Source organism: Tachysurus vachellii, chromosome 2 (assembly GCF_030014155.1).
Source record: "Tachysurus vachellii isolate PV-2020 chromosome 2, HZAU_Pvac_v1, whole genome shotgun sequence".
NCBI classification, from domain to species: domain Eukaryota; kingdom Metazoa; phylum Chordata; class Actinopteri; order Siluriformes; family Bagridae; genus Tachysurus; species Tachysurus vachellii.
In genome coordinates, this window is record NC_083461.1 from 13460571 (window position 1) to 13486381 (window position 25811).

The window sequence follows — 25811 nt, forward strand, 5'->3', positions numbered from 1 at the left end:
GCTGTGCTGTGTGACTATGACATGTTTGTCTTTGCATGAGCGTGTGTGTGTGTGTGCATGTGTTTTATTTGAGCACAGGAGCATGAGACTTGTTTATGGAGGCCCCCAGTATGACAGCTGTCTGCTTTGAAGCTCCACACGGCTCACAGGAGTGATTGATTTTATGAGCCTCCATCCCTGTGCCCGGCTAGCAGTGGCCCACCGGGATGTCCCACCTGATGTGTGTGTGTGTGCATGCGTGTATGTCTATGTATGTGTGTGTTTCTGAACCTGAAATAATGTCTAGCTTTTAAAGAACCTCCATTTTTCATAGTAAATTGCCCATGTCTGCTGATTTATGCGACTGAGGAGAAAATTTCTAATTTGTGACTTTTTATCTGTCTCTTTCCTTTTAGATTTAGTCTATTTTTTACATCCAACTCTTCTTTCTGTTCTCCCTCGCTGCTGTTTTTCTTTAATGTAATTCGGTGTGTGCGACTCTCATGGGGAATGTACTCCCTCCTGCCTGCTCCCTGGCTCTTGCTCTCTTTCTTCCTCTCTTTTTTTATTCACTGTTTTTCATCTGTTTTTCTCCTGCTCATTCTAACACTCTTCCATCTGTCTTTCTTCCATGCTTCCTATGTTCATTCTCTTTAGGACAGTCTGTGAGTGAAAGATAAAAATGGGATTGGGAAAAGGCAATGAAAAAACTATAAGAAAACATAAATGTTGTTGGACTAAAAAAACTCTTTAGAAGCTTGTGTTTCTAAATACTCTAATGTCCACATCAGCTGCTACACACCTTAAGAATCTAAAGCTTTTCTTTTCCACATTTCTTGCCGTATTGCATAGTCAATATTAAGTTTAGCTTAAATGCTGTGGTTAAGAGTCAAGACTTTAACCTACTGAAGAGAGTGGTGACAAAGTGTGCATGCGTGCGTGTGCGTGTGTGTGTGTGTGTCTGTGTGTTAGAAAGGGGGTTTAAAAAGTAATTTATTAAATAATTTTATAAGTAATCCAGAAATGTGTTTATCCTGTTGTAAATTTGTTTATACTGTTGTAAATTAATTTATCCTTTTGTGTCTGAAAGGCAAACTTTGATTGTGGTCACGTACCCCTTTCCCACCTTTTTCGATTTTCATACTTTAATATAGCACTAATTTAAGTTTGATTAATTTAATTACATTTTTATCTGACTAGAACAAAATCGACTATACAGAACTATCTCAGCCACTAAACTAACATATTGTAAATACTAAAGACTTGAAGTCATTTGTTTGACTGTTGGCGACTGACTGCTCTGTGTTATGTCTCGTTGTTCTTCCTGATTACACTCAACTCTGTCTGATGCTCTGCATTATCACTGACAAAATAACAACTAATGCAAATTTTTGTTTGTGTTAAAAGCTATCAACAAATTCGCTGGGAAAATGTTATTTTCTTGCAACACATGTCAAAACCTATAGATAGCAGTAGGGGGCGACACTTTGTGTGTCCCTTTAGTAGGTGGTCGGATGGCAGGAATATGTGAAAGGGTTCAGACATGTGGTCAAAGTGTTTATTGTAAACAGATTGTAGAGCAAATACTGGCAAACATACTCACTGGCAGCCACACAGTGTCCACTGTTGACATAACTGCACTCTTATCAGAGAAAACTAATGGAGTGCAGCTCACGGTCAGCACTGAGTAAACACTGAACACACAGGAAGCCTCTGTCTGTGTGTGTATGTGAGTAAGCGTGTGTGTATATGTGTGTGTGAGAAGGAGACAGAGACAGTTACTGTGACGCACACTAATGAGGAAAATCAGACCTTTTTTCTCAAATAGTTAGACTTCCTTTTTAGCTTGTTCCATCATTAACTGTGTTGTGTATGTGTGTGCTTGCATGTACGAGTGTGCATGTGTGTGTTTGGCATCAAGGGTGGCCGTGCTTAGTCAGCCGCAGAGCTCAAACAGGCAGATGTATTATCAGAGATCACACGAGCACCAGTGTGCAGGACCTTGGTCCATAATCAGCTCAGTGCAAACCACACAGGATCTGTGCCGGTATGATAGTCCGCCTCCTTCTCCTCCTCCTCCTCCTCCTCCTCCTCCTCAACACCACAGCCTTCCAACTCTCTCTCGCATACAAACACATACACACTTTACTCCAGGCTTGACCAAGAAGAACTCACCAAGCTTATGGTTTTGTATGTATGAATATTTTTTTAATTCATACACCCAATCAAGTGTGGGCAAAAAAGTACAGTATTCAAGTTGATCCACCTGTGCTATCGTTTTTTAAATCTCACTTCCCATATAGTCAAAAAAAAACAAAAAACAAACAACAATGTATGTTAAGTCATCAAGGTAGATGAACATAAATGGGTCATATACTGATGTTTTGTGCTTAGAAAAAAAATGTTAATCAATAATAGTAGTTTGTATGTACTATGTATGCCCCGCAAAGCCAGAGTTATCCCCTATATAGTGAGCATGTGTAGTGAAGAAGCAGCTACCAAGAAGCTAGCTGGCATTTAGCCCAGTCTTAAGAAGGTTTTTAGGTGAACCACTGGTGTTAATTGAACGGATTAATGTCAATTGAGTAATCAAATATTTGTAAATATATTAAAACAAATCTGAATGGATATGTAAAGTTAGCAACCTTGCAAGAATAGTAAAAAATAATTAAGATGTAAGGTTCCTCAGACAGTCTTAATGACAGGTGGAAAAGCCTCATACCCTGATGTTCCTCTAACTGAAGCTACAATAATAGTCCACTTTGGTAATGTGTTTCATACATTCACTACCTTTTTTTTTTTTAGCTTGGTCTATTCAAATGTTAATACTGTGTATTATTAATGGATTTGGTCAGCCAAACTATCCAGAGACGGTGAATGAAAACTGAGATAAATCAGAATAAAAAAAGCAAGATTCACACCTTGTTTAAATATCCCTGTCACTTGTTTACTGTCAAAATATCTCAAAGAGCGACTGCTTTCTGACTCTTACGCACACACACACACACACACACACACACACACACACACACACACACACACACACACACACACACACACACTTCCCTTATTCTCCGTGGTCTGTGGTGCAGCATGATGCCAGATCTCTGGGTGTTTGCAGCTTGTGTATTCTGAGGCTGGAGAAAGGTGATGATCTGAACACAGAGGCCTTCAGCTCTCCTGTCAACCTCACATCCTCACAAAAAGATGCACACACACGGCTCAGGGACATAAGGAAAATCTGCTAAAGACACAACATACCAAGATTAATTATAGTCTCCAAAGGCATTTCATATGTTTTATAAGAGATTTTCTTCATTTTTGTATTTTTTGAAATATAGCAAAAATTCCTCTATTCCTGTTTTATTACAGCAGATTTACTTTTCCTGCAAAAGTGATTGTGTGTGAGAGTGAGTGAATGAGTGAGAGAGAGTGGTGGTGTTGGAAAAGAAAAGCATTTGTACTGTCACTATAAATTGGTGTATGTGACGATAGAACACAGAAGGTTATTGATTCCAGATCAGCTCAGGATTGAGAGTGCACAGTGCCACTCCCCTTCATAACTAAACACTTACGGGTTGCCTTGGAGGGGTGTGTGTGTGTGTGTGTGTGTGTGTGTGTGTGTGTGTGTGTGTGTGTGTGTGTGTGTGTGTGTGTCCAAAATCTATTGCAATCTACTCCAAATCAAATGCAATCTATTCAAGCAGCTCTGGAGCGAATACAGACAGAACCTGTACAGTGTTGTGATTTTTTTGTACACCTTTTTTGTTTTATATAGATCTTCTTCCACATTTTTCTCATTAATGATCCTCTCCCATCTCTACACTACTCTCCTGTGTGAACTTTGACCTCATCAAGCACTAACTTTAGAGCCAGGCAGTTGAGTGCAGCTTGGTTTACATCCCAAAGCCGTTGACGTCATGAGATCAGGTGACGTGTGTGTCTGTGTGTGCTCCCCTGTGAAGATGACCTTTGCTTGGTCAGTACAGATTGCAGGAAGTGCACCTTAATTTTCCTTCCCCTCCCTGTCACAGCTGTGAAGGCTAGTCGGTACTATTTCACCAGATGTGCAGCAGATATTGGAACTGCATGCCATGGATGAGTGCAGTTGTGAGATAGGAGACATAATTCAAGGTTAGAACAGACTTTGTCAGATATGCTTCAGTTAATGCTTTACCAGCAGTCACCCCATTCCCAAGTCCACATGGTAGAGTCTAATTAGTCATATTGGAAAAATGTCCACTTTGTGGTGGAAGGGGAAGTAAAAAAAGATGATGAGGATAAGATTGGGTTACAGACTGATTTCAAATCAGGGATTAACCTTTTAGTCTGCATGATTATAATTGCTCCACATAAATATATATACATACCACTCATCCCTTCTCAAGCTTGTCAACTTTGTTTCATCATCCTGCATCGAGATTAAATTTATTACCCTTCTTTCACCTCTGTTCATATCCCCCAACCAAGTCCTTCTTCCTTACCTCCCTCTTAGTAAATTCCAGAAGTACTGTAGTGCAGGGCAGAGAGACCTGGCTAGGCCACTTCTCGGTCTTATCTCCAGAGCTCTGCATTCAATCTGGGTGTTTTCTCTATCTGGGAGATTCCACCCTAGGTTTAGGCACTGAGTTGAAACAGGCCTGAGCTGGACTATGGCTGGCTCTTAGCTCTGATCTGTTTTGCATCTCTTCGCACACAGATAGCAGAATGATTGTCTACATGCTTGGGAGCGTTGTGTTGCCTTGATAAACCACAAGACAGATGTAGTTTTGTTTGATTGAAGTTGTTTTAAATGTGCTTTGAAGATGGAGGTTTGGTGTTACTACTAGACTTATCTGCCACTGCTATAAGCAAAACTTGTCACACAGAGAATTGAAAGTGACACTTGATGATTTTTGGACATAGATTTTGAGAGCTGTTTAGCCTTCAAATGAGACAGCAAAAGGACCGATGATGTTTCATCTCACCGTGTCGCATAAAGGTCAATGTCTTATACAGCATATCCGAGCCTGAGCGTGTTATGTAGGAGTCTAGGTAAGTTTAGACTTCTGGAATTATTCACCTTATGCTGACCTTGCTATCGACCAAGCCACATCTACTCTAAGCACATCTGAGTCAGGAGTAGGAGGACGTTCTGAGTAAGCTAACATTGCTGCGTGGGTTCTTTGGTACCTTTGGGGCTGCAGACTGGCCACTGGGGTGATGACATGGTTCAGGGTCAAGCTGATGAGGCCTGGGAAACACATCTGCTTAAAGGCCTTATGGGATATGGCTCATGGATCACAGCTTTGAAATGTTGTGTATCCATTCTACAAATCACTCTGTAAATTGTCATATTTTTGTATTCAGTATCTTGTGATTTTGTTTGAGTCGTCTGTTTTTTTTTTTCTTCTTTTTTAAACAAACAAGCACATAGTTGGTGACTCATTCCCACATGATTGTTGGATGTTTTGAGCAAATGTAACAGATTTCATTGAAACACTGTGTGGCAGTTGCTTTTGTTAGAACCTGGCAGTTGGCTTTCCAGTGTCTGAAGTGACGTTATCGCTAAGCAAAAGGAACTGGTAGCAATATAACTGGAAAGGAGGAACAGAAAGAGCAATCAGCAAGGCCAAGGATGAACATATTTCTTAAGCTGTAGTTTGCCAACATGCTTTTATGTCCAAGACAGTTATCTCTGTGCCCTTTACCACTTGACTCATCTTTTTTCCTCTCTCTTCGTCTATCTTTCCCAGTCTTTCTCTGTGCCCAGACAGTCCATGTCCTTGGTCTTGAAACATGGCGTTCTTTGGGGAGAATTTGGTCTTGTGTGCCAGATGTGTTTGTGAGACAGGGAGAGGGAGTGTGAAAGACAGCAAGACCAGGCTGACCTCTTTCTGTGTGAATCTGTGCAGCTGCTGCTTCTATGTGTGTCTGTGTGTTTATAACTGTCTGTAGGGCTCTAGGGATGCACACAACTATATGTTAACACTCACTCTCTCTCTCTCTCTCTCTCTCTCTCTCTCTCTCTCTCTCTCTCTCTCTCACCATCTTACTCACTCACTCACACACACACATTTCTGAGAGAATATTGTAGCAACAGTCTCAGGCCAAAACTGACTTTCAGTTAGAAACATGAACTGTTATCACTAGCAACTTTTAAGATGGGAGAAAGCCTACAACTGCAATATGCACATGTTTGTTTTTCTACGGCACACATTTTGTGCATGTATGGGAGGACAAGCTGGAAGAACAAACCACACATAGCCAACACCCACATACAAACTCGTATTAGTAAGGCCAGTGGTCGACTCATCTATTACAGGAACGGGTCTCTCACTGCTTGTGTTTTCCACTCACACTGGACACTCTGTGAATTTCCGTCCATGAAATAGTGCTGTTTTCTTTACCAGGGCCTGGCCTTTCTCAGTGGGGCGGCTCTAAACCACGGTATGTGCTCCCCTTTACAATGGGTAAAATTCTCCAGCACTGCTTATTCACTCAGGATGATATAAAACATAATCTGTCAAAGAGAAGCAATGTGAGTCTAAGGGTGCATTATGAGCACAGTGAATGGGGAACGGTGGTAGACTGAGCCATACTGAAAGCATACAGCATGTGTCATTCAGGTGTGTGTTAGAGCTATTGTACATGCTAAATGGGTTTCTCATCGTTTGCTACGCGTGGAACGGACAGACGGGACAAATCTCCCACACGGAGCGCTCTCTCAAGGCCTCGGGTAAATCCTCCCCACTGAGAGTGAAAGAGTTGGAGAGAGAGACTGTAAAAAAGGAGTGGCAGAGGGGAAGGGAGAGAGAATAAAAATGAAAACAAAAATAACGTTTATGGTTCAGTCTGCCTCTGAAATAATTTTCCATATCAGTGCAAATGCATGAGCCCAGTGGGAGCAGGAATATGATTTTCTCTGTCCAGTGCCAACGGAAAATGGAATGGGAATCAAAACAAGAAGCTTGGAGCGGAGTTGCAGGATATTGGAGGCAAGAGACCGAGAGAGAGAGAGCAAGATGCTTGTTTGGGGTTTTCCATCAGCATTCCTGCATTGGGATGATTTTAACAGTGTTTGCTGATCTTTTCTGGTCAAGTCACACAAACCCCATTTGGTCACAGTGTTCGATGTATATTTGGTGCAAACAGGGTCCATTGAGACTTGTTATGCCCTGGCCTTTTTTCTCTGGCTCCAGCCCTAAGGGAAGAAAGACCGCAAGAGTGAGGAAACAGACAGAAAGATATGACTCCATGTTCCTTCCTGATGCCTGGTTTTGGATGGGGTCCCAATTAAGGTTATTACTATGAGCACAGCAGAATCTCATCATTCAGCTACTCATCACCAATAAAGGTCTCTCCACTCTTTACATTGCTGACATGCAGTAAAGTACAGCAGAGCAGAAAAACAGGTGCAAATGCATGTAAAGATTTGGAATCTCATGACACTGAGCCAATTAACATGAAAACAAATGCTTGTGTCAGACAATTGAATCATTCCCTGTTTGGAACAAATGACAGCTTTGCTTGTTGCATGTAATTAGCCTAGCTGCACTGGGCTGACAGCATCCATATGTCTGTGAGTATGTGTGAGAGCGCTTGTGAGTTTAGCAAGAGCACTGGAGTGTACTAGCCACTACTGCAGCATTTTTAACAGGAGACGAGGTGTAGGAGGTGAAAGGGAGGATGGGTAGTTTAATAAGGTGGAGCGTCAAAAAGAAAGAAACAACATTTTGGCTGTCAGGTAAACATGCAGCGCTTAACTGGAAATATGCTGAAAAGGCTGGGTTTGGTGGCTATTGTCACCAGTCCCCTCCACACTGGCATGTTTCTTGGACTGGTGTTCCACGATGTCTTATAAAGGATGCAATAATGCAAAACCGTGCAAAGATTCCAACCACAAAGCTGACTTCTGCTCTGGATGAAATGTGAGTAAATGATGATGGTAATGCACAGGTCTGTTAGGGAGTTAAGATAAGTTTAGTTAAAAAATTTAGGCACTTTTTAGTGCGGGGTAATGGAGTGATCCCTTTCTTCCTTGTGCATTGTTACAAGAAAAAGTTGCTTCCTGAGTATGGAGGTAGTTACTGTGTATGTGATCACTGTCCTGTTCATGACCCCAGTCAGTAATGACCCAGACAACAGGTTTTCTTATCCCACAAAGCATTGTGTTTTGTGTTAGTGGTCAGTCTGACTCTCTTTGCTCCCAAGTTTGAACTAACATGTTTGTGGGAGTGGGAGTGTTTGTGCGTGCATGCTTGTGTATGTATTTGAGCATACTTGTGTGTATTTGTCTGTGTAGATGGTAGCTCTCTAAAAATGTGTAAAACAGCTTAGCAATGATTGCTTGCTGCTATGAATTATGACTTTTCTCTCTTGAGAGTTTTCTCTTACGTTCTGTTTCAAGTTCAATTTTGTTTGGGAATATTTACCAAATTAAGTAACTTTCCCACCATATAGTGCTACATAAAAATAAATAAACATAAACACCCTTTTAGTAATCTTAGGTTTTCTCGAAAATCACTAATACGTACTGGGAGCTATTTAAAATTAAATACAATATGTTTGATTTTCTAATTAGGTCATTTCTAAAGTGTACGAAATTACAAGTTGCTATTTTAAAGTGAATTTTCCTGCCTGCAATTTTGTGTGTTGACAGAGTAAAATGATTAATGACTATTGCCACTTTTGCTTTGGATTATCCTAAATAGCCTTCCATGTTGGTTTTGTGTCATATATGCCTATGTAAACTAGCAAGAAAAAAACAAGAAGGAAAAAAGTGCAGCTGCATAAATATCATTTATGCTGCCTTTTTTTTTACCAGGACATGGAGTAGAGACACTAAACAAACAGTAAGTGAGAGAAGTCAGTGTTGTGTTTCCTTAAACCAATCTCCTTTTCCCCCACAAATGCTATTTATTACGGCTGCGGTGAAGAAAAAATTAACCTTTTCTGTTTCTGCTTTTGGATATGTACATGCTTTCCCTGTGTAATCCGTACAACTCACATGCAGCCAAGAGTATCCCTTGAGTTATGAATATCGGGCCCTTCTGCTACATCAGCTTTATTGCGTGATAAACCACGGCAGTTGGATTCCGGCATGTACACATGTTTAAGACTAGCCTGACATGCTCAAGAAAATTTCCATCTTTCTTTTAAACTGCTTATGCACCTTTAGTCTTACACATTGTCCTTTCCCTTAGCAGTGGCTTAGTCTGGTAGCAATTGCATTGTCTCTTAGTGCTCAGTCTAGCAGAAATAAACATCCTCTCAGAGTGAACGGGAGAAAGATTGAGAGCAAGAGCTGTTTTAATGTACACACATGGAGTCATTTCAGCCCAGAGCTGCTCCACGTGCTGATGGATGGCACTTAATTTCGGCCTCGGTTAGGCTGGCCTTAAACCCGATGCAGCGGACACAAAACAGAGCACACTGCAAAGCCAACTGACAGCCTCACTCTCTCTCTCTTTCTCTCTCTCTCTCTCTCTCTCTCTCTCTCTCTCTCTCTCTCTCTCTCTCTCTCTCTTTCTCTCTCTCTCTCTCTCTCTCTCACTCTCTCACTCTCTCTCTCTCTCTCTTTCCCTCATTCTCTGTCTCTCTCTCACCACTCCTCACCAAGCACAGGTGGGATTGTCCTTTGATTGCAAAGGACTAACATCAAGCCATTGTAGGGGTGTGTGTGGCATAGGCGCTTGGGGGTTCCCCACTCTGAGAATCCTTCTTTTAATTCCTTAATTGGATTAATGTCGATTTGAGAGAGGGGACAGCAGCGATTAGTATGCACATGACCCGATTTCCTGAAGCAGTGGACATGTGAGATTGTCAACTCTCTGTTGCACTTGGTACATGAGTAAATACACTTCTAACAGTCAGCACAGCCTCTGTCCCCTGTGTGCCCAAACTGGCATGCGCTAAACTCTACATGCTAAACCTGTGGCATGATGGCTCCTCTCCTTTTCTGCTGTGAAGCTGAAGGAACTCTTTCTCACGTCCAAATCTATCTTCTCCACTATATCGTTTGGCCTTGCTGCTTGCTTGTGTTGGCAGCTTCCTCTCCATTTCTGGAGAGAGCCTCTAGACCTCCTGCTATCTCTCTCTGTCCCACCCTCCTTTTTCCAGCCCTATCCTGCTGTTCCAGTATCAACAATATTTAATTTCTGCAGGTTGGTTTATTAGAGGTGGAGGAGGAGGGTGTGGGAGAGACACAGGGGGAAGGGCCTAGGTAATAATTTCAAGGAACTGCAGATGACGCTCACCGCCAGCACACTGGAGACAGGAAAATAAGAGAGAAAAAGTCAATAAAGCAAAGCAAACAAGAGGAAACGTTTCATTAAAAGGGACTTGGCGGACACCATTGAGAGAGGGGGTTATGTGCTACTGGAGAACTGTGCTGGGGAGAACAGGAGTTTGGCAGTTATGGAGGTGTTCACTGGCTGCCAGATGACAGAAAAAGACAATGAGAGGCTCAATGTAAACCTGGGACCCTGACTTCTGTCTTGCTCTTTTTGGGGTTTCAGCATTGTAATTAGATATTGAGGTATTTTCTCTGCTTCTTTCATATCTCTCACCATGTAGAGCCTATGATACTGTTTTATTTTAAACTTTCTAAAAGTACTGACTATTCGTGACTCTTTTCATGCCATGCTCAACAGTTCTAAGCTCAAATTGGTAACAGACACCTCTCAACTTTCATGACAGCGATGCCGTCTGGTCTGCTCTGAAGGGAGGACTTTCTGACAGCAACACTCCACCCATGTTGTAGTGTTGAGACGGTTGTATTGCTAAGGCATGCAGTAGTCTTAAAGGATGCAGGCTCTCATTTTGGCCAGTTGTGGGCTGTAGTGGAGCCTGTGGTGGAGCTGCTGGGCTTCTGAGGCGTGGAGTTAAGAGTAGTGGCCCCTTTAGGGACATGGTTCCATTTTTTCTGTGATGCCCACTTGTGTGCTTTTTCTTGTATTCCCTTCAGTTTGGTTTAAATCACAGGCCGATCCCAAATCAGTGCTATGAGACATCTCCTGGCCACACTGTAGTGGCTTGCCACTGGCATGGTAAAGAGGGAGTGGGTGTAAGGAGACGAGAGAGTCTGCTTTAGCCCTGGCTCGTACAGCCAGCCTCTCCTCAAGCTTACAATTATGCTGTTTTTCTTTTCTCTTCCTCCGTGTTTTTTTTCTCTCCTCCAGCTGCCATGTTTCCAGCTGGAGGCTTTGGCGGTGGCCTTGTACACTGTTTATTTTGTGAGAGCACTCATTTGGTAATTTCACACCTCTAAACATCTCCTTTAACCTCCTCCTTCTCACCCTACTTTAATGAACTTTTATCAGTTTAGGAAATGAAAACTCCCTCAGTCTCACTTCAGCACAATAACAGTCATTTCTCGAATGGCAGAAGTAGCACAACACTTCAGACAGAGTGCTAAAACTTCCAGCATTGAATTTATTTCCCCCACGAATACACAAAATACTCGAGTCCTGTAAATTTAATTTATACATTCAAAGGCTGATTAAATTATTGTACACTACACCAAGTGTAAGTAATTTATAACACCTTATTGCTAAATTAGATTAGATTTGGAGCTTAATAAAGCACAAATATTGGTATAGCATCTGGAGCATTTGCATAAATGTTCATTTGAATTACTTAAGCATTAACAATTGTATTTTATTTCCATGGTACTTAGAAAGGTTGAAAAAAACATTATAAATTTAAAGTCATTTTTGTATGTTTGTTCACACCCCATTTCTTTTCCAGCTTATTATGCTTGTCTTTCATTCTTCCTCCATTCTTCCATTTACCCTAGAGAGTATCCATTTGATCAGCCTGTCTTTTTTTGTTTGCGCAGCATATGAATGTGTTCGGAATATAAATTTGTGTGTGTGTGGAATATAAATGTACATGTGAGTGTGAATGTGTGTACATGCAGTGTACATTATATGAACTTTGTGTGAACCGTATAAATGTGCCTGATCCTGATTGTAGACTGTTTCATTGGTGATAAATGACTCTGTGATTGTATGTGTATATTCATGTGTTTTGCCACAGCATCTTTATGCTAAATGCAGTCTGCATTCAGGATGCCAGTGTATTTTACATGAGGTGTACAGTACGTTATTTTGAAGTGTGTGCGTGTGTGTGTAAGTGTGTTCAAGCAGTGCATACCATACATATGGGGGAGTAAGCACTAAGCAGTGTTAATAATTGATGTGAATTGGACTGGGTGATAACACCACCGCATTTGGCCGTTGGACTGCTAATCTGCTTTTCTCGATGGGGCTGCCGCCCCCTGGGACCCTAATGCTTAAAGGAGGAGAGCACTCCATCCCTTCATTTTCATTCCTTCATTATCATTCTCTTTCTGCCTGCTTCTTTCTCAGTTTCTTCTGTTCTTACAGTTTATTCTTCTCTCTTCCTTTGTTTTTTTTTTTGTCTTTTCACCCCTTCCTTCCTTCCTCTTTTTCTTTGCTTATAGAATTCATCTGCTCTTTTTGTTTGGCCTTTTCCTGGTTATCAGTGTCCTGTACAAAAGACTGTCATAGTTAATGCCATATAATTCAATGCCATACTCTGTATATGATGGTTTTATTAGATTATTTTATTATTAAAGTGCTGGTGGCATGAAGGTGTGTGAGAGAGAAGGGGGATGTCCTCACTTACTGCTGTAACAGCTCAGCAGTGAGGACATCCCCCTTCTCTCACACACACCTTCGTGCTGCCAGCACTTTAAGCGACTTTGAGCAGACACTGATCTGAGAGAATTGTGTACTCCTGCTCTAATTCTTTTTCATTCACTCTCCCCGCTTGTCTTTCTTCTCTTTCTCATCGCATCACCCACTCTCTTCCCTGCTTCTGTTTCTCACTTCCTTTTGCTTGTTTCTTGCTCTATTTTTTTATCTTCCTGGCATGTGCTCCTTCTCCTTTACTCCTTGATCTCTCATCTCCCACTTCCCCCTTCTCACTCTGTTTCTTTTGCTTTTTTCTGTTGACATTGTGAGACTGATAATCAAGTGCCTGGAAGTGAAGATTTATCTTTAGTTTGTCTCAAATTCAAGATTCTATCTTTATTTTTTTTAATTATTTTGGATTTATAAAACTAAGCACAAATAAACCACATTGAGTTTATTCTGTATTATTTTATTTATTATTAAAATATTATTTTAATGTTAATTGATGTTTTGTTATTAGTGCAAAAGTTAGTGATGCATAATATACTTTTGATAGTTTTGAAAATTTGTGCCAGCTTTTGTAATAAGTCACATTTACATGAAACAATTACATACAGCCTATGATACTAAAATCCCACTTGTGTCTGTGATGAGTGCTACTGTGCTGACAACTAACTAGCTATTTGAAAGGGGAGGAATGTGTAGAGATGTTTGTGTGTAGACGTTGACCAATTCTGTGAGTTTCCTAGGAATTAAAAACATCATAAACATTTTATAGTTCTATATAAATTATTATCAAAGACTCTTGTTATTTTGCCTTAAGTCTTTTTCCACTGATTACTTAAAACTGACACACCCATGAAGTGCAATGAATTGTGGTATGCTGCATGAATCAGGAGGTATAAAATCTGTCCTGGCCAGTTTCAGCATCTTGTGTCATAGCACAACAGTCTCCCTCACTGTCTTATACTGCCTGTTTCGGCTTGTCTCTGTCCTGCAGGCACTGGACTGATGGCGAACTCCTCTGCTTCATTCATGGGCACTTTCCTGGCCAGCAGTCTGGGCTCACCACCATCCCACCATTCCGGACCCCCTTCCTCTCCCTCTTCTCCCCCTTATCGCAGTGGACCTCACTCCAGTGGCCACTCCCAGATCTGGTTCCCACACCCACATGAAGGTAAGGTTTCTTTGTCTCTTTCTCTCTGACTCATTTTTTCCTTGTGAAGATGTAACCAGAAGCTTGTTTTTTATGTTTGGTTTGCATACTTAGTATGACAGCAGTGAGAATGTAATGTTTACATGCTCATCACACATGCACTTCCTTGTAACTCTTAACGGAGTCTTGTGTAAACTGTGTATCTCAAAACCAAAACCAGTCTCGCAGCATTTGATATGATCGCTGGTTAAGTCAGTATCAGAATCCGGAATATCTATTACAGACATCCTTACTGTTCCTCTGTAGTCATTTACCCTGTGAACATCAGGAGTGTGTTTACAGGGTTTTGTGTATAAAGAGGGCTGCATAATGAACATTATGCTATTAACAATTTGTCTTGCTTCTCTTTGCTTATGCTGTTCTCTTAGTCCATGTCCATTTTTCCGCCTGAAGAGTTTAAAACAGTTTAAAAATATTATTTTGTGGAGATTTGGGAAATAATAATTTCTTATTATTTCCTAAACTTTTCACATACTTTTTACATTGTCTTAAACTGTAGATTTAAAACGGTTTATATTACAGAAACAGCATTTGCTATTAAAGGAAACCAGCAAGGAAACCAGACCAATGACACTTATAGTTTTTATTCAGATATTTTGGTTGTAACAACAATTAAAAAGTAATTAATATTGTCATTAAAACAAACGTTTGGTTTGTGTGATATGATGTAGAATGCTTTGAGAATAGCAGGTGTGAATATGGACATGGCTTAATATGAAGAGTCTTTATGTACATGTTGCCTGCTAATGCTGTGTATTGTCATATCTTTATTTGAATATTTACAGCAGATGTGTGTGTGTTGGCGTGTGTGTGTGTGTGCTGGTTTTTGTTGTCTGATCACAATCTCGCACCCATGAACTATTTCTATACATAGAACACAGCAACAAGGATGTACACACAAATGTGTGTGTGGTATGGTGCAGGTTAAGTGTTCTGTATCTCTGGAGCTCTTGGCAGCTGGCAGGGAGGAACAGTAATTGTTGTTGGCAGGCTGCACAGTGGGGCTTTTCTGCTGGCACCCAGAGCTACAGAGCTACTGTAACTCATTGACTGAACAAATCTTTGTGTGTCTGTGTGCGCTCGTGTGTGTGCGTGTGCGTGTGTGTGTGTGTGCGCGAGACAGACAGGCAGAGAGACAGACAGAAAATGTGGCACAGAATAAAGATGTACACAGGTATAGGTGTACAATGATATAGTTGGATGTAGGCAAGAGAAAAGAAATGATGTATTGAGATGGCAAGAGATGCAGTCTCTTTGTGCACTGGTTCAGTACAGTGCTCTCCTGGAGCTACAAACTAATCAATAGTAACTCCAGAATAACAATAATAACAACAATAATGATAATTGTAATAATAACGATAATAGAATGTGTCTGTAATGATGTAGATGCCCCTATTATGTTGATAGAGGTCATTACTGGAATCAGGCTTTAATTGCATTTAGACCCTTGGAGCAGTTGATTGGATGGCTCCATTTCCCCCTGGTAACACTCCATGTCTACTCTCTCCTGGTCTGCAGCATATTTACCCCCCCCCAACACACACACACAATTTGCATAAAGAGCATGTCATCGAAATGAGCCAAACAATTACCCAGCTCTGCTCCCCCTCAGAGACAACTGCATTTCTACTGACAATGCAAAGACCTACCTGACCTGCAAGGACATGCGGTGTATGTGCATGTGTGTGGAGGTAGGGGGCAACAGGAGAAAGACGGTTCAGAGAGGGAAGGCAAGTAGAGAGGGAGAGACTGATTTTAATTCTGATTTGAATTTTATTTGATGCACAGGAACCCCTGTGGAGAAAGGGACAGATGGAGCTGCTTTAGAGTGTTATTGTTTAAATATATGTCTGTCTGAATGAGTGTGTCTGTGTAGTGTATATGGCTCTGCTGGTTTTATGTTGTTTGATGCTTATGTATAGTCATGCACTCTGTATGGCATAAGTCATATGTGATTATGACTTGTAGTACATAATATAATATTTATACGGAGATAAATTGCCTCACAACATGGCTTTGTGAGAGATCTCCGGCTTCACTGGTATACCACTAACTGGACATTTATTTCTGTACATTTTGTTTTTGTAGATAACTAAAGCCACAGTTTGCTGGCACTCTGTTAGCAAGCTTAAGTATTGTAATAAAGTTCAGCATAATCTGAATGCTAACAGGTCTTGGTGGGTTTTAAGGGATTTCCCCAGTCTAGGCCCAGCATGTCATGACCCTTACGGTTAAACCCACCTCCAACGGCACACTTCCTACCTAGACAACCAGCAGTGACACACTTTGGTATGTGTGTGTGTATTTGTTTCTGTGAGTCTGTGTGTGCTTGCGGTTTTAAATGAATAACGTTGGGTGAGCAGCTGTCTTCCGGTGCTGTGGTTGTGTGTGTGTGTATGTGTGTGCATGTGCACATATGTGCATGTGTGTGTATGTATATTTGTGGGTACATGTGTGTGTCTACATGCTCATGGACGGTTTCCTCTCTCTTCTGGCCCCTCAGCTCTGCTTTTGGCTGGGAACCGTTTGCGGTGGGGCAGGTGGTCTTGCCAAAAGCTTTATCTCTCCTGGTCAGGTGTGTGAGAGAATGCTATGTCTGCATCATCTCATAAAAACAGACCAACTGTGAGTGTCTGAATATTGGCTTCAATAAACTGATGCCACTGATTCCAGTATCCATGAGACTGATATACTATTGTGGAAGTCAGGGTGATACGAAACTACTATATGGCTGCTTTTACTGTGTAATGGAGTCAGTCATTGTTATGAAAATGATACTCACACTGCTCGGGTAACAGCTTATTTTAAACTATTGCAATATTGATATAATATCTTCATATTGCGTAGCCCTGTTCATAAATTTACACTAGATTTGTTGTAGTGTAAATCATGTATGTTGTTCATACAATTCCTCTTTACTTAATTGTCTTGTTTATATTGCTTCTTTTCAAGCCACTTTGTTTTTTTTCTTAAAGTATTTTCATGAAAGTGTTTGTTGTGGGAGCTTGTATGTTTGTGTCTGAGTTAAGAGTGAATAGGACACCTGTTTTTCGAGAAGAAAGACCACTTTTCCTTACAGGGATTAGCCACATTTCCCCACAGTTTCAAAATTGAATTGTTATTGTTGTGAGAACATTTTGGTTTCATAGAGCACTATTACACTATTAATGTTGCACTTTAGTAAAATTAAAATGATGGTAGCTGTGTGGGTCTGAATTACAGAATTACATGGTGTGTGTGTGTGTGTGTGTGTGTGTGTGTGTGTGTGTGTGTGTGTGTGTGTGTGTGTGTGTGTGATGCTAACAGAGTGAGTGTAAGTGAGCTGAGAAAGAATGTGAAAAGTCAGAGAATGAGAGAGAGAGAGAGAGAGAGAGAGAGAGAGAGCACACTGGCTCAGAGCTGCAGAGGGGGATCAACTTTGATGTCCCAGCTGGTGGAGGAAGCAACACTTGGCACGGAGCAGAGCGTGTGTGTGTGTGTGTGTGTGTGCGTTTCGAGTGAGCGTGAGTGAGAGAAGGAGAGTTTGTGTATTCCATAATAGATGTGAATATAATAGTTAGCTAATCGCTCACCCTAGCACATGCAGGCTCACTCAAACGCATGTTCACCTATTTGTACAAACACACACGCACTGTCCAAATGATTGTTTTTAGGGATTGAAGCCTGGAAGCCCCAATTGGCACAGTGCCAGCTGGCTTAATTCCAATGTCTGGCCCTAAGCCAACAACGGTCTGCTACTCTGTTCTGTCTCTTGCTCTCTCTCTCAAACCATTTCTCATTCTCTCACCGTCTTATCTCTACTTCTCTCACTAAGGGACATTTCTCACCTATGTTTACTCTTTCTCTTCATATTTACCCTTTACCCCTCCTTAATCTTCTTTTCATTATTTTTCTTTGTTTCCTTGTTTCCACTACATAATTTCACTACTATACTGCTGTTCATTTATGCAGTGCTGTGTTTCTTTCAACTATTTTCTGATTAGCCTCTGCTTCCAAGCTGTAGTCGTATCCTACCCTGTTAGCCAACCTACTTCGTTTTCCTCATTATATCTTCTTTCTGCCACACTTTTATGTCTGCCTTCCTCAGTCCTTTATTTCTCAGTTAAAAGGTGAAATGGGCAGGTTGTGCTGTCTGCCACTCCCCCTCCCATCCTGCCTCAATCTTACCTTTTCTCTACGAGTGTGTTACATCCTACTTCATAACTTGCTGTTGTTTTATATTGTTATAGTATACAGTATATTGCAGTATATTGTACTCAGTGTATAAAGAAAAATTATGCTGATGTAATGATATGCCGTGCGTTGTCTGCAGTTTGTTTTTTTTCCTTTGAGGTTGAAGGCTAACACATGATTCCTTAAAGAAACATAAAGTCAGACAGTGAAATTGTTTTAATCTGCAGTTCATGCTGCCTTATGCGAAAAGTGCTAACTGTCCTTATCCACATCTATGAGCTCTGAGACAAGCACAGTTGATTTATGTTTCTCTGATTGACTAGAGAATGTAATGTCATCCCTCATCCCTTGAGACCACAACTAGTTTTGTTTTGTTGGGCTCCTGGCCATGCAAAGACATCTGTTAATTATCCCTTACACATTGTAAATGTATTTTGAGATAGGCTACTGCAAAATAACAAGAAATCTATGTCAGTACACCACCGCAGTGTTCTGTGGTGTATATGGCACCCGGCAATCTAAATGTGTAAAAGAAATCATGGTTCATCAAACCAGGCCACCTTCTACCATTGCCCATTGGAGTGCTTTTGGACATTGGACAGGGGTCAGCATGGGCACTCTGTCCAGTCTGCGGTTACACAGCCCCATATGCAGGAAGCTGCAATGCACTGTGTGTCCTGAAACTTTTCTATCATAGCCAGCATTTTATGCTACAGTAGCTTTGGTGTGGGATCAGACCTGTTGGTGTATTTTTCTGTTTACAATATAACCATAGCTGATGAACTAATGCCATAAAATATTAAAATATCTTATTGGGCATAGAATTTATTCTCATATATTCATATATTCTATAGCTTTGGAAATATACACAAACACGGGGTTATCAGCCATCCAGAACTATATATTTTTGGCACATCAGGTTTAAAGGGCTCTCAATTAGATAACTGGTGTTAAATTTAACTGCAAACAAAACCTGAAATTGACTTCTGTTCTAGCTTTAACATATTATCCATTTATACAATGTGATAGCTTTTTGTCCTTGTACTATTCACCATTGTTTAATGGATAGATGATGTGTGAATGTGTGCGAGTCCGTACAGTATGTGTGTGGTATGACCAGTAGAGCAGTATGTAATACTGAAGCACACAACACTCCCATGAGAGAACCATCAGACAAGTAGGAGACAGTTAAACAGTGGATGGAGAAAGGAAAATGGCAGTCATTTGTTCTTTTTTCACAGTAAAGGTGAAATGTCCACTATAAAACATGTAGATGGGTTTGTATGTCTCCTGGTGGTGATATGGATGGTCTCTGTCTCTTTTGTCTGTTCAACTTTACTCATCACACCCAGCAGTCAGTCCTTCTGAAACCTATGCTTCATTTTGCTCTTAAGTCGGTAAAAAGATGTATGGTCTGCTTATTGTAGATATTATTCTATTATTTAAATAACTGAATGGATTGCAGATTTTCCTTCTACTAACTATGTGGCTTGCATTTTCTTCCTGTCATCTGTGTTGCACTTGTGTGTGTGCGTGTGTGTGTGTGTGTGTGAGAGAAAGAGAGAGAGAGAGAGAGAGAGAGAGAGAGAGAGAGAGAGAGCGACCGATAGACAGACAGACAGAATGTGTGTGTGTGGTCTCTGAGGGCTTCGTATGGAGTGGGCTCCTCTCTGCTCTGTAATAGACTGTAGCGGTCTGGTGGAGGCTCACTGGGTTTTATTGCACATCATTAGAGGCTGATTGCTTTTGGACTGCCACGGAGCTCACATCTAATTGTTAGCATTTAAATTAATTGGTGGAAAGGAGAAATGATGAGGGTTTCCGCTCCTCCTTTTTAAATGTCTTAAACGGAAGGCACTACAGTATATTGGAATGCATGTACTCTTTAGGCTTGATACTTCGTCTCCTTTGTAGGCACACAAATTCTGCCTCTTTAAACACACACAAGCACACCTATGCAGACACGCACCTGTTTACAATTGACTATGCTGCTGTCATCCTACTCTGGATGGTGGAAATTGAAATTCAGTGGCAGTAGGAAACAGGTGCAGCCAGAAGGCCTCGTATTAACCATCTGGACTCCCCTGTGATGTCACTGTCAGCAAAACGCTCCTTGGCTGTCAATTAGTAGGAGAGGCAGAGAGGCAGAGGGGAATCTCTCTCACTCTCTGTTTTGTGCACGCACACACACACACACACACATACACACACACAGACTTTTCCCTCTCAGACACTATCTCACTCCAGCTTCCTCGCATACATGACCACTTCTTGTTCTACAGCATGTTTTACACCCTCTCATTTTCTCTTAATGCTTACCCCCCATCTAAACCCTGTGCCCCAACCACACACACACACACACACACACACACACACACACACACACACACACACACACACACACACAAACAAACAGTTCTCTGGGAGAAAAGCATGTATGTTCCTTTGTGATTGCCTGAACCCTGTATACACATTAAGCTTGTGTGTATTTCATCTTTCTCTTATTCTGGGTTAACTGGGTTAACTATTCTGGGTTTCTTGCTTCAAAGTTGGAGTCATTTTTGCTTCATATGAAAGATGGATGCAGCATTATAGGTACAATTCTTGAGTTATGAAAATTAGTTCAGTTCAGAGCTGCTTTTATGTAACTGTGCATGCATGTGGACTAAAAATTGACTGATATTGAGGACAGTGACTGTGTAGAATGTTGAGGATGAGCTTTATAGACTGCTGTTTAGTTGCTTAGAGAGGCTAAAATCTGAACTATTCTCTCTTTAAATGTGAAGAGAAATGTTCAGAAATTCTGGAATGTATTTGCATGTATTAATATTAAAGCTTTCCATTACACATGGAAAGCTATAAACTATGTATAATATATAATAAGAAACATAAATAGATAATCAACCTGATCACATTCCAATTTAATGCCTGTTGTGATCTGTATCTTTGGGCCAGTCTTTGTGTGGCTTTTGGTTCCTTGGCGTTGATCTGTGCTCAGGGTCTGCAAGTCAGCTGTCTGCTTATTTTCAGCTTACATTCCCTATGTCTTGTGCTGCGGCCTCCACTGTCCCAGGATACAGATCTGACCTTGGAGTATAGCAAAATGCTGTTTACCTTTCTCTGAATCCATGGGAAGTGCACAGACCAGCTGCTTGAAAGACAAGGTTTTTTTTTTTTACTCTATGACTATTTGTGTATAGGAGTGTGTGGGTTGTTTAACATGCACTGAGTGAGTACAAAGAGATAAACCATAACAAGCCAAAAAAATGTGAGAATGCAAACAACTGACAATTTAGCCGTTAAAGGGTTGCAAAAGTTCTGTATACAAAACATAGTAGATCAGCAGAGGAGATTTGCATTTTAAATGTTCTCACACCAAAAGCATGATCTGTTAAGATAAAATAACAGCAACACTCACTATATCATTAATAATTGTTCTTTTCTTAACATGAACTGTCAAACTGCTTAGCTGCTGTCCTTGATCCCGTTACACAGCAGCTGCAACAAAAAGGCAACAGAAGCTGAAATCAAAACACTGTGCATATAAATTTCAAAAGAAATGTCTTATTTACAATAAGAGATGATCAGGAGCAGCTCATGTATACTTTATGGCTTACGTATGAATGCCAAGTGAAACCCAGAATCTGCATGTTCCCATCAGGGCTGTTTGAAAGGTTCTGTCCTGCTCTAGGGCTTCATGGACCTTCATTCTGCTGCAGCAACAGCACAGCAAAAGGCCAAGTGTGTCACTCTTAGGTTTAGTTTGTCTCTCCTGACAATTCTCTCTCTCACTTTCTCTCTATTTCTCGGTTTCTCTCTTGGTAGCCCCAGGGTATTCCCGCTTTTCTGGAAGTCTGGCCCCCACCTTTCTACCCATGAGCCCCTTAGATCACCATGGAAACAGTAGTGTTCTCTATGGACAGCACCGATTCTACAACACTTCAAAAGGTGTGTGAAGCTCATTTCATCTGTCTTACCACAATTAACACTAATACAAGCATATGGTCAGTTCATAATTTAAAATCTTAAAAGCATAATCCTAAGTTTTTTTATGGTGTCTCTCGTTGTCTAATTCTCTCAATGTATTTTTCTCTCCCAGATTTCTATATCAGAAGCCTCTCATCACAACACCACCTTCTCTCCACTAATCACAACTTACCCTCACTGACTCGGACTGTGCCTAGCCACCCTTTGGGCTCTTGTAGTCGGGAACGGGACCCTGGGGGAGGTGGGCTCACCCAGAAAAGCTCTAAAGAGTTAGATATAGGAGAGCGGATTATAACAGTTGCAGGAAAAGACAAGGAGAAAAACAAACATGAGGTAAAAGACCGTCAGCACCATGACCCACCTTCACCAGCTCCTCACCATCACCAACACCTCCATTCTCACCATCATTCTCAGCTCCACCCTTTAGGGCCAGAAGAAAACCCCAGACACAAAGATGACCCAAAACACCTGAGCACCTGCCTGCTTTCTTCCAAGACCCATAATGGCCCTCATACAGGGACAGCAGTCAGGGGTTCCGCCCTCCCTAGTTGTGTTGGGCCAGGGGCCTTGAGTTTAGGAACGGGTCCAAAAGGAGGTGGAGGTAATATCTGTTGCAAAGAGGTGAGTGGTGAGATGCGAATCAGTGAGCCTTCATCAGAATGCCTTCGCCATAGTGCAATGCTAGGCCATACCCATACAGTACCATATGCTATGCCTCCTCCCCTTAGCCTGGGCTCAGCTGTTGGAGGATCCTGGCCGCACCCAATTCACCCCCACCATCACCACCCCCATCATCCACATCCAGACCTATATTGCCCCCCTGCCCCACTAACCATGTCTTCTGCTCAGGATAAAAGTTTAGCTCCTGGAGCAGGCAGGGATCGCAAAGTCATAGGCCCTACATTTGTGCCCTCTGTGGGACCTCTGGGTGATAAGAGCAGTGGGCCATTTCAGCTAGGTAACCCACCATGTCAGGGTCTAAAAGGGATGGTTGATGAAGTTGGAGGAGAGGAAATGGGTAAGGCCAGAGCTTCAGAAAAGAGTAGTAATGGAGGCAGAATAGCTCCTCCTCCTGCACCTCCCCTTCCAACTCCTGGTAGCTGTCATAAAAAGTCTTCACATCAACAGCAGCAGGATGTCTACAGTAAGGGAGACAAGGGTCAAGACTGGTCTCTAGGCTCCCATTCACATTTACCACAGCAGGCACAACATGGTCATGGTCACCAGCGACATTCCAATCTCCCAAACCACTCCTATAGCTCAGAGGCTGCTGAGAATTCTTCAGAGACAGATGCGTATCAACCCTCCTTGCCCCAGGGAGCCAAAGATGGCTGCCAGGCTAAAAGCAGCTCTTATGCCAGCACTCCACCTTTCCGGGACTGTTCACACTTACATTCCCCACATAGAATTCCATCGGAAAGCAAGCCCAATAATGAAAATGGGTGTGCACTCCTGCGGGAAAGCCAGAGGATTGCTAGGGTACACCATCATCAGCCAAACAGCAAGACTGGAATTCAAGGTCAGGATCCAGATCTGGGTCCAAGCAGCATTTTTCGAGACCGAAGAAAACAAGATGTGGATGTTACAGCACAAGTGAACAATGGGCATCAGGCAGGTTCTTCTTGGGAAGTGCAAGGGCAGCAGTCTCAACAAGACAATGAGCGACACAAAGCATGTGACCATTTTGGTACAGGGGACCAGGATCTACATCCTCATTTCCCTGCACACCAGAAGCCCTCAGTAGGCTCTCATGATCCAGAGAACAGTGCCATGAAAAGCCTGATGAAGTACAGCAACCAGCAGCCTCACCTGCTCTCCCAGAAGAGCCCATTTGGGGGCCTGGGTAGCCTGAAGCAAGGAACAGTGAATGGAGACAAGAATGACAGAAGTGAGAAAAATCGAGGGGGTGCAAGCTGTGCCTATCGGGAGGGCAAGCAAACTTTGCCTTCAAGGAGGGCCTCTTCCTCAGGGGAGAGTGAGCGCACGGAGAGGGCAGGCCGTGATTCCGGTGAGGGGGAGGGGGAAGTGAGACAGCCCCCTGTGGGTATTGCTGTGGCAGTCGCCAGGCAGAGAGAGCCTCTGTGCCGCCCACCAGACAGGCCTGCCACCCACAGCCGCCACGGCAGAGTGCTGCCCAGCATGAAGGGTAAGCCACCAGCAGGAGGCTCAGAGTGTGTGTGCATGTGAGTCTGTGTGCTATGCGTATGTGTGTCCATTTGAGATAACAAGACAGGCATCATTTTCCAGTTTAGCAGTGATAGCTGCAAACGTTTGGAAACCACACATGTGAATATCTAAATGTGTGATTACAGGAACGCTCTCCAATTAGTCATTTTTGGTTGTTAAATCACGTAATCAGATACGTGCAAATTGGTCCTGACATTTCAGAAGTTTAACATGCCAGATTGGGTGTTTTAGTCATTTTAGTGCCAGTTTGAGTTTGGTTGACAAATTGTTTACTGTGCTCAGGTCAACCACACTTTATGTAAGTGTTGTCTTTCAGTCATACTTACTTAAATAAAATTTGTCAAGTCACTATTCCAAATATTTTGTTTCTATGTGCAAGATTGGTGTTTTACATAGGGTTTGACAGAATACCTGGTCCATATGTGTTGACAGTGCTGGGTTTCCAGTTTGTTTTGCTGAATCATCCTTCTATGGCAGGTGTTGGACGCACTGTATACCCAGTAGAAAGGGAGGTGGAGGAGGAAAGGAAAAGTATATCTGAGGAGCAACTGTCTCTGCCTCCGCTGGACAGAGAAAGAGATCTACTGCTCAGGTATGAATATTTATGCTTTATTTCTTAACTAATATTTACCACAATAATTGTCCATGTCTTAAAAAAGATCAAACATATAATTTCAAGATATACAAGATATCATTCTTTTTATTGTCATAAACTTGCTTCAGGGACAAGGACTTAGTTGAGTTTGCCAGGATCCACCCTTCCAGCAGCTGCCATGGAGACTTGACCTCTCACCTAATCATGCCAGGCGGGGGCCAATTAGGAGCAGATCCATCTGTACATACTCACCCAGCTCATCACTGGATGCCTCGGACAGGAAGTCCCTCCCTTTGGATTGGACACTCGTATGGTATGCAATATGGTAGACTCTCTTTTCTATTCCAATAGAATTCTGTATAGTTATTAGTGTTAGTATGAATAGTATTAATATTAATGATATTTTAACTTGTTCTGGTTGGATATCAGGTCTGAGTCATGCTACTCTGCACCAGAACCTGCCCCCAGGCTTCTCTGCAGCCATGCCCAGCCCCCTTCAGCCTGTCCTCCCCCTTCCACAGGACCCCTCTCCTGCCCTGGTAGTTCTACCTACTGAGCCAGCTGCCCACCCTGCTGCGCATCATCTAGGTACACTGGCAAGATCCAGTATATTTTGTGATGCTTTCTGTGGTCTTCAAATCAGTAACTATCTATACCTTTTGAGTTTAATTTTTCTTGTCAGTATCAGAAGCTTTTTCTTTTCCCAGATTTCAATTCTGATTTTGATATCACTGTAAAAAAACAATTTACTGATGCATGCAACTTATAGCATGTTCAAAATGGAAATATGAAAATAGACCAAATAGATTACTAAATTGTTTAAATCAGGAACTGATATAGTCCACCAACTTTTTATTAAAGGTACTATAAAGTGTAAATGCATAGAAGAGCTATACATTTTTATTTTATGCTAAATGGTGTGTAAGTTTATGTTTAATACTGTGTCATGCAAATAATGCAGTGCAAATACACGTATCATTTACTGAACAATGTGAGGCATGTCAGAATTCTATCTATGTATAGTAGGGCATGT

The 25811-nt window shown here is 41.7% G+C and overlaps 1 protein-coding gene across 7 annotated transcripts in view; it reads left to right on the forward strand.

The window, feature by feature from the left end:
- bahcc1b (BAH domain and coiled-coil containing 1b) overlaps positions 1 to 25811 on the forward strand; it is a 76244-nt gene that overhangs the window by 20034 nt on the left and 30399 nt on the right. For 2 of the 7 annotated variants that reach the window (XM_060857365.1, XM_060857381.1), the window contains exons 3-8: positions 13621 to 13797; positions 21835 to 21957; positions 22109 to 24142; positions 24616 to 24775; positions 24907 to 25103; positions 25208 to 25366. In XM_060857365.1, coding sequence (XP_060713348.1) covers positions 13621 to 13797; positions 21835 to 21957; positions 22109 to 24142; positions 24616 to 24775; positions 24907 to 25103; positions 25208 to 25366 — 2850 coding nt within the window. The remainder of the gene's footprint in view (positions 1 to 13620; positions 13798 to 21834; positions 21958 to 22108; positions 24143 to 24615; positions 24776 to 24906; positions 25104 to 25207; positions 25367 to 25811) is intronic. The other 5 variants (XM_060857373.1, XM_060857387.1, XM_060857401.1 and 2 more) reach the window with 3 other exon arrangements.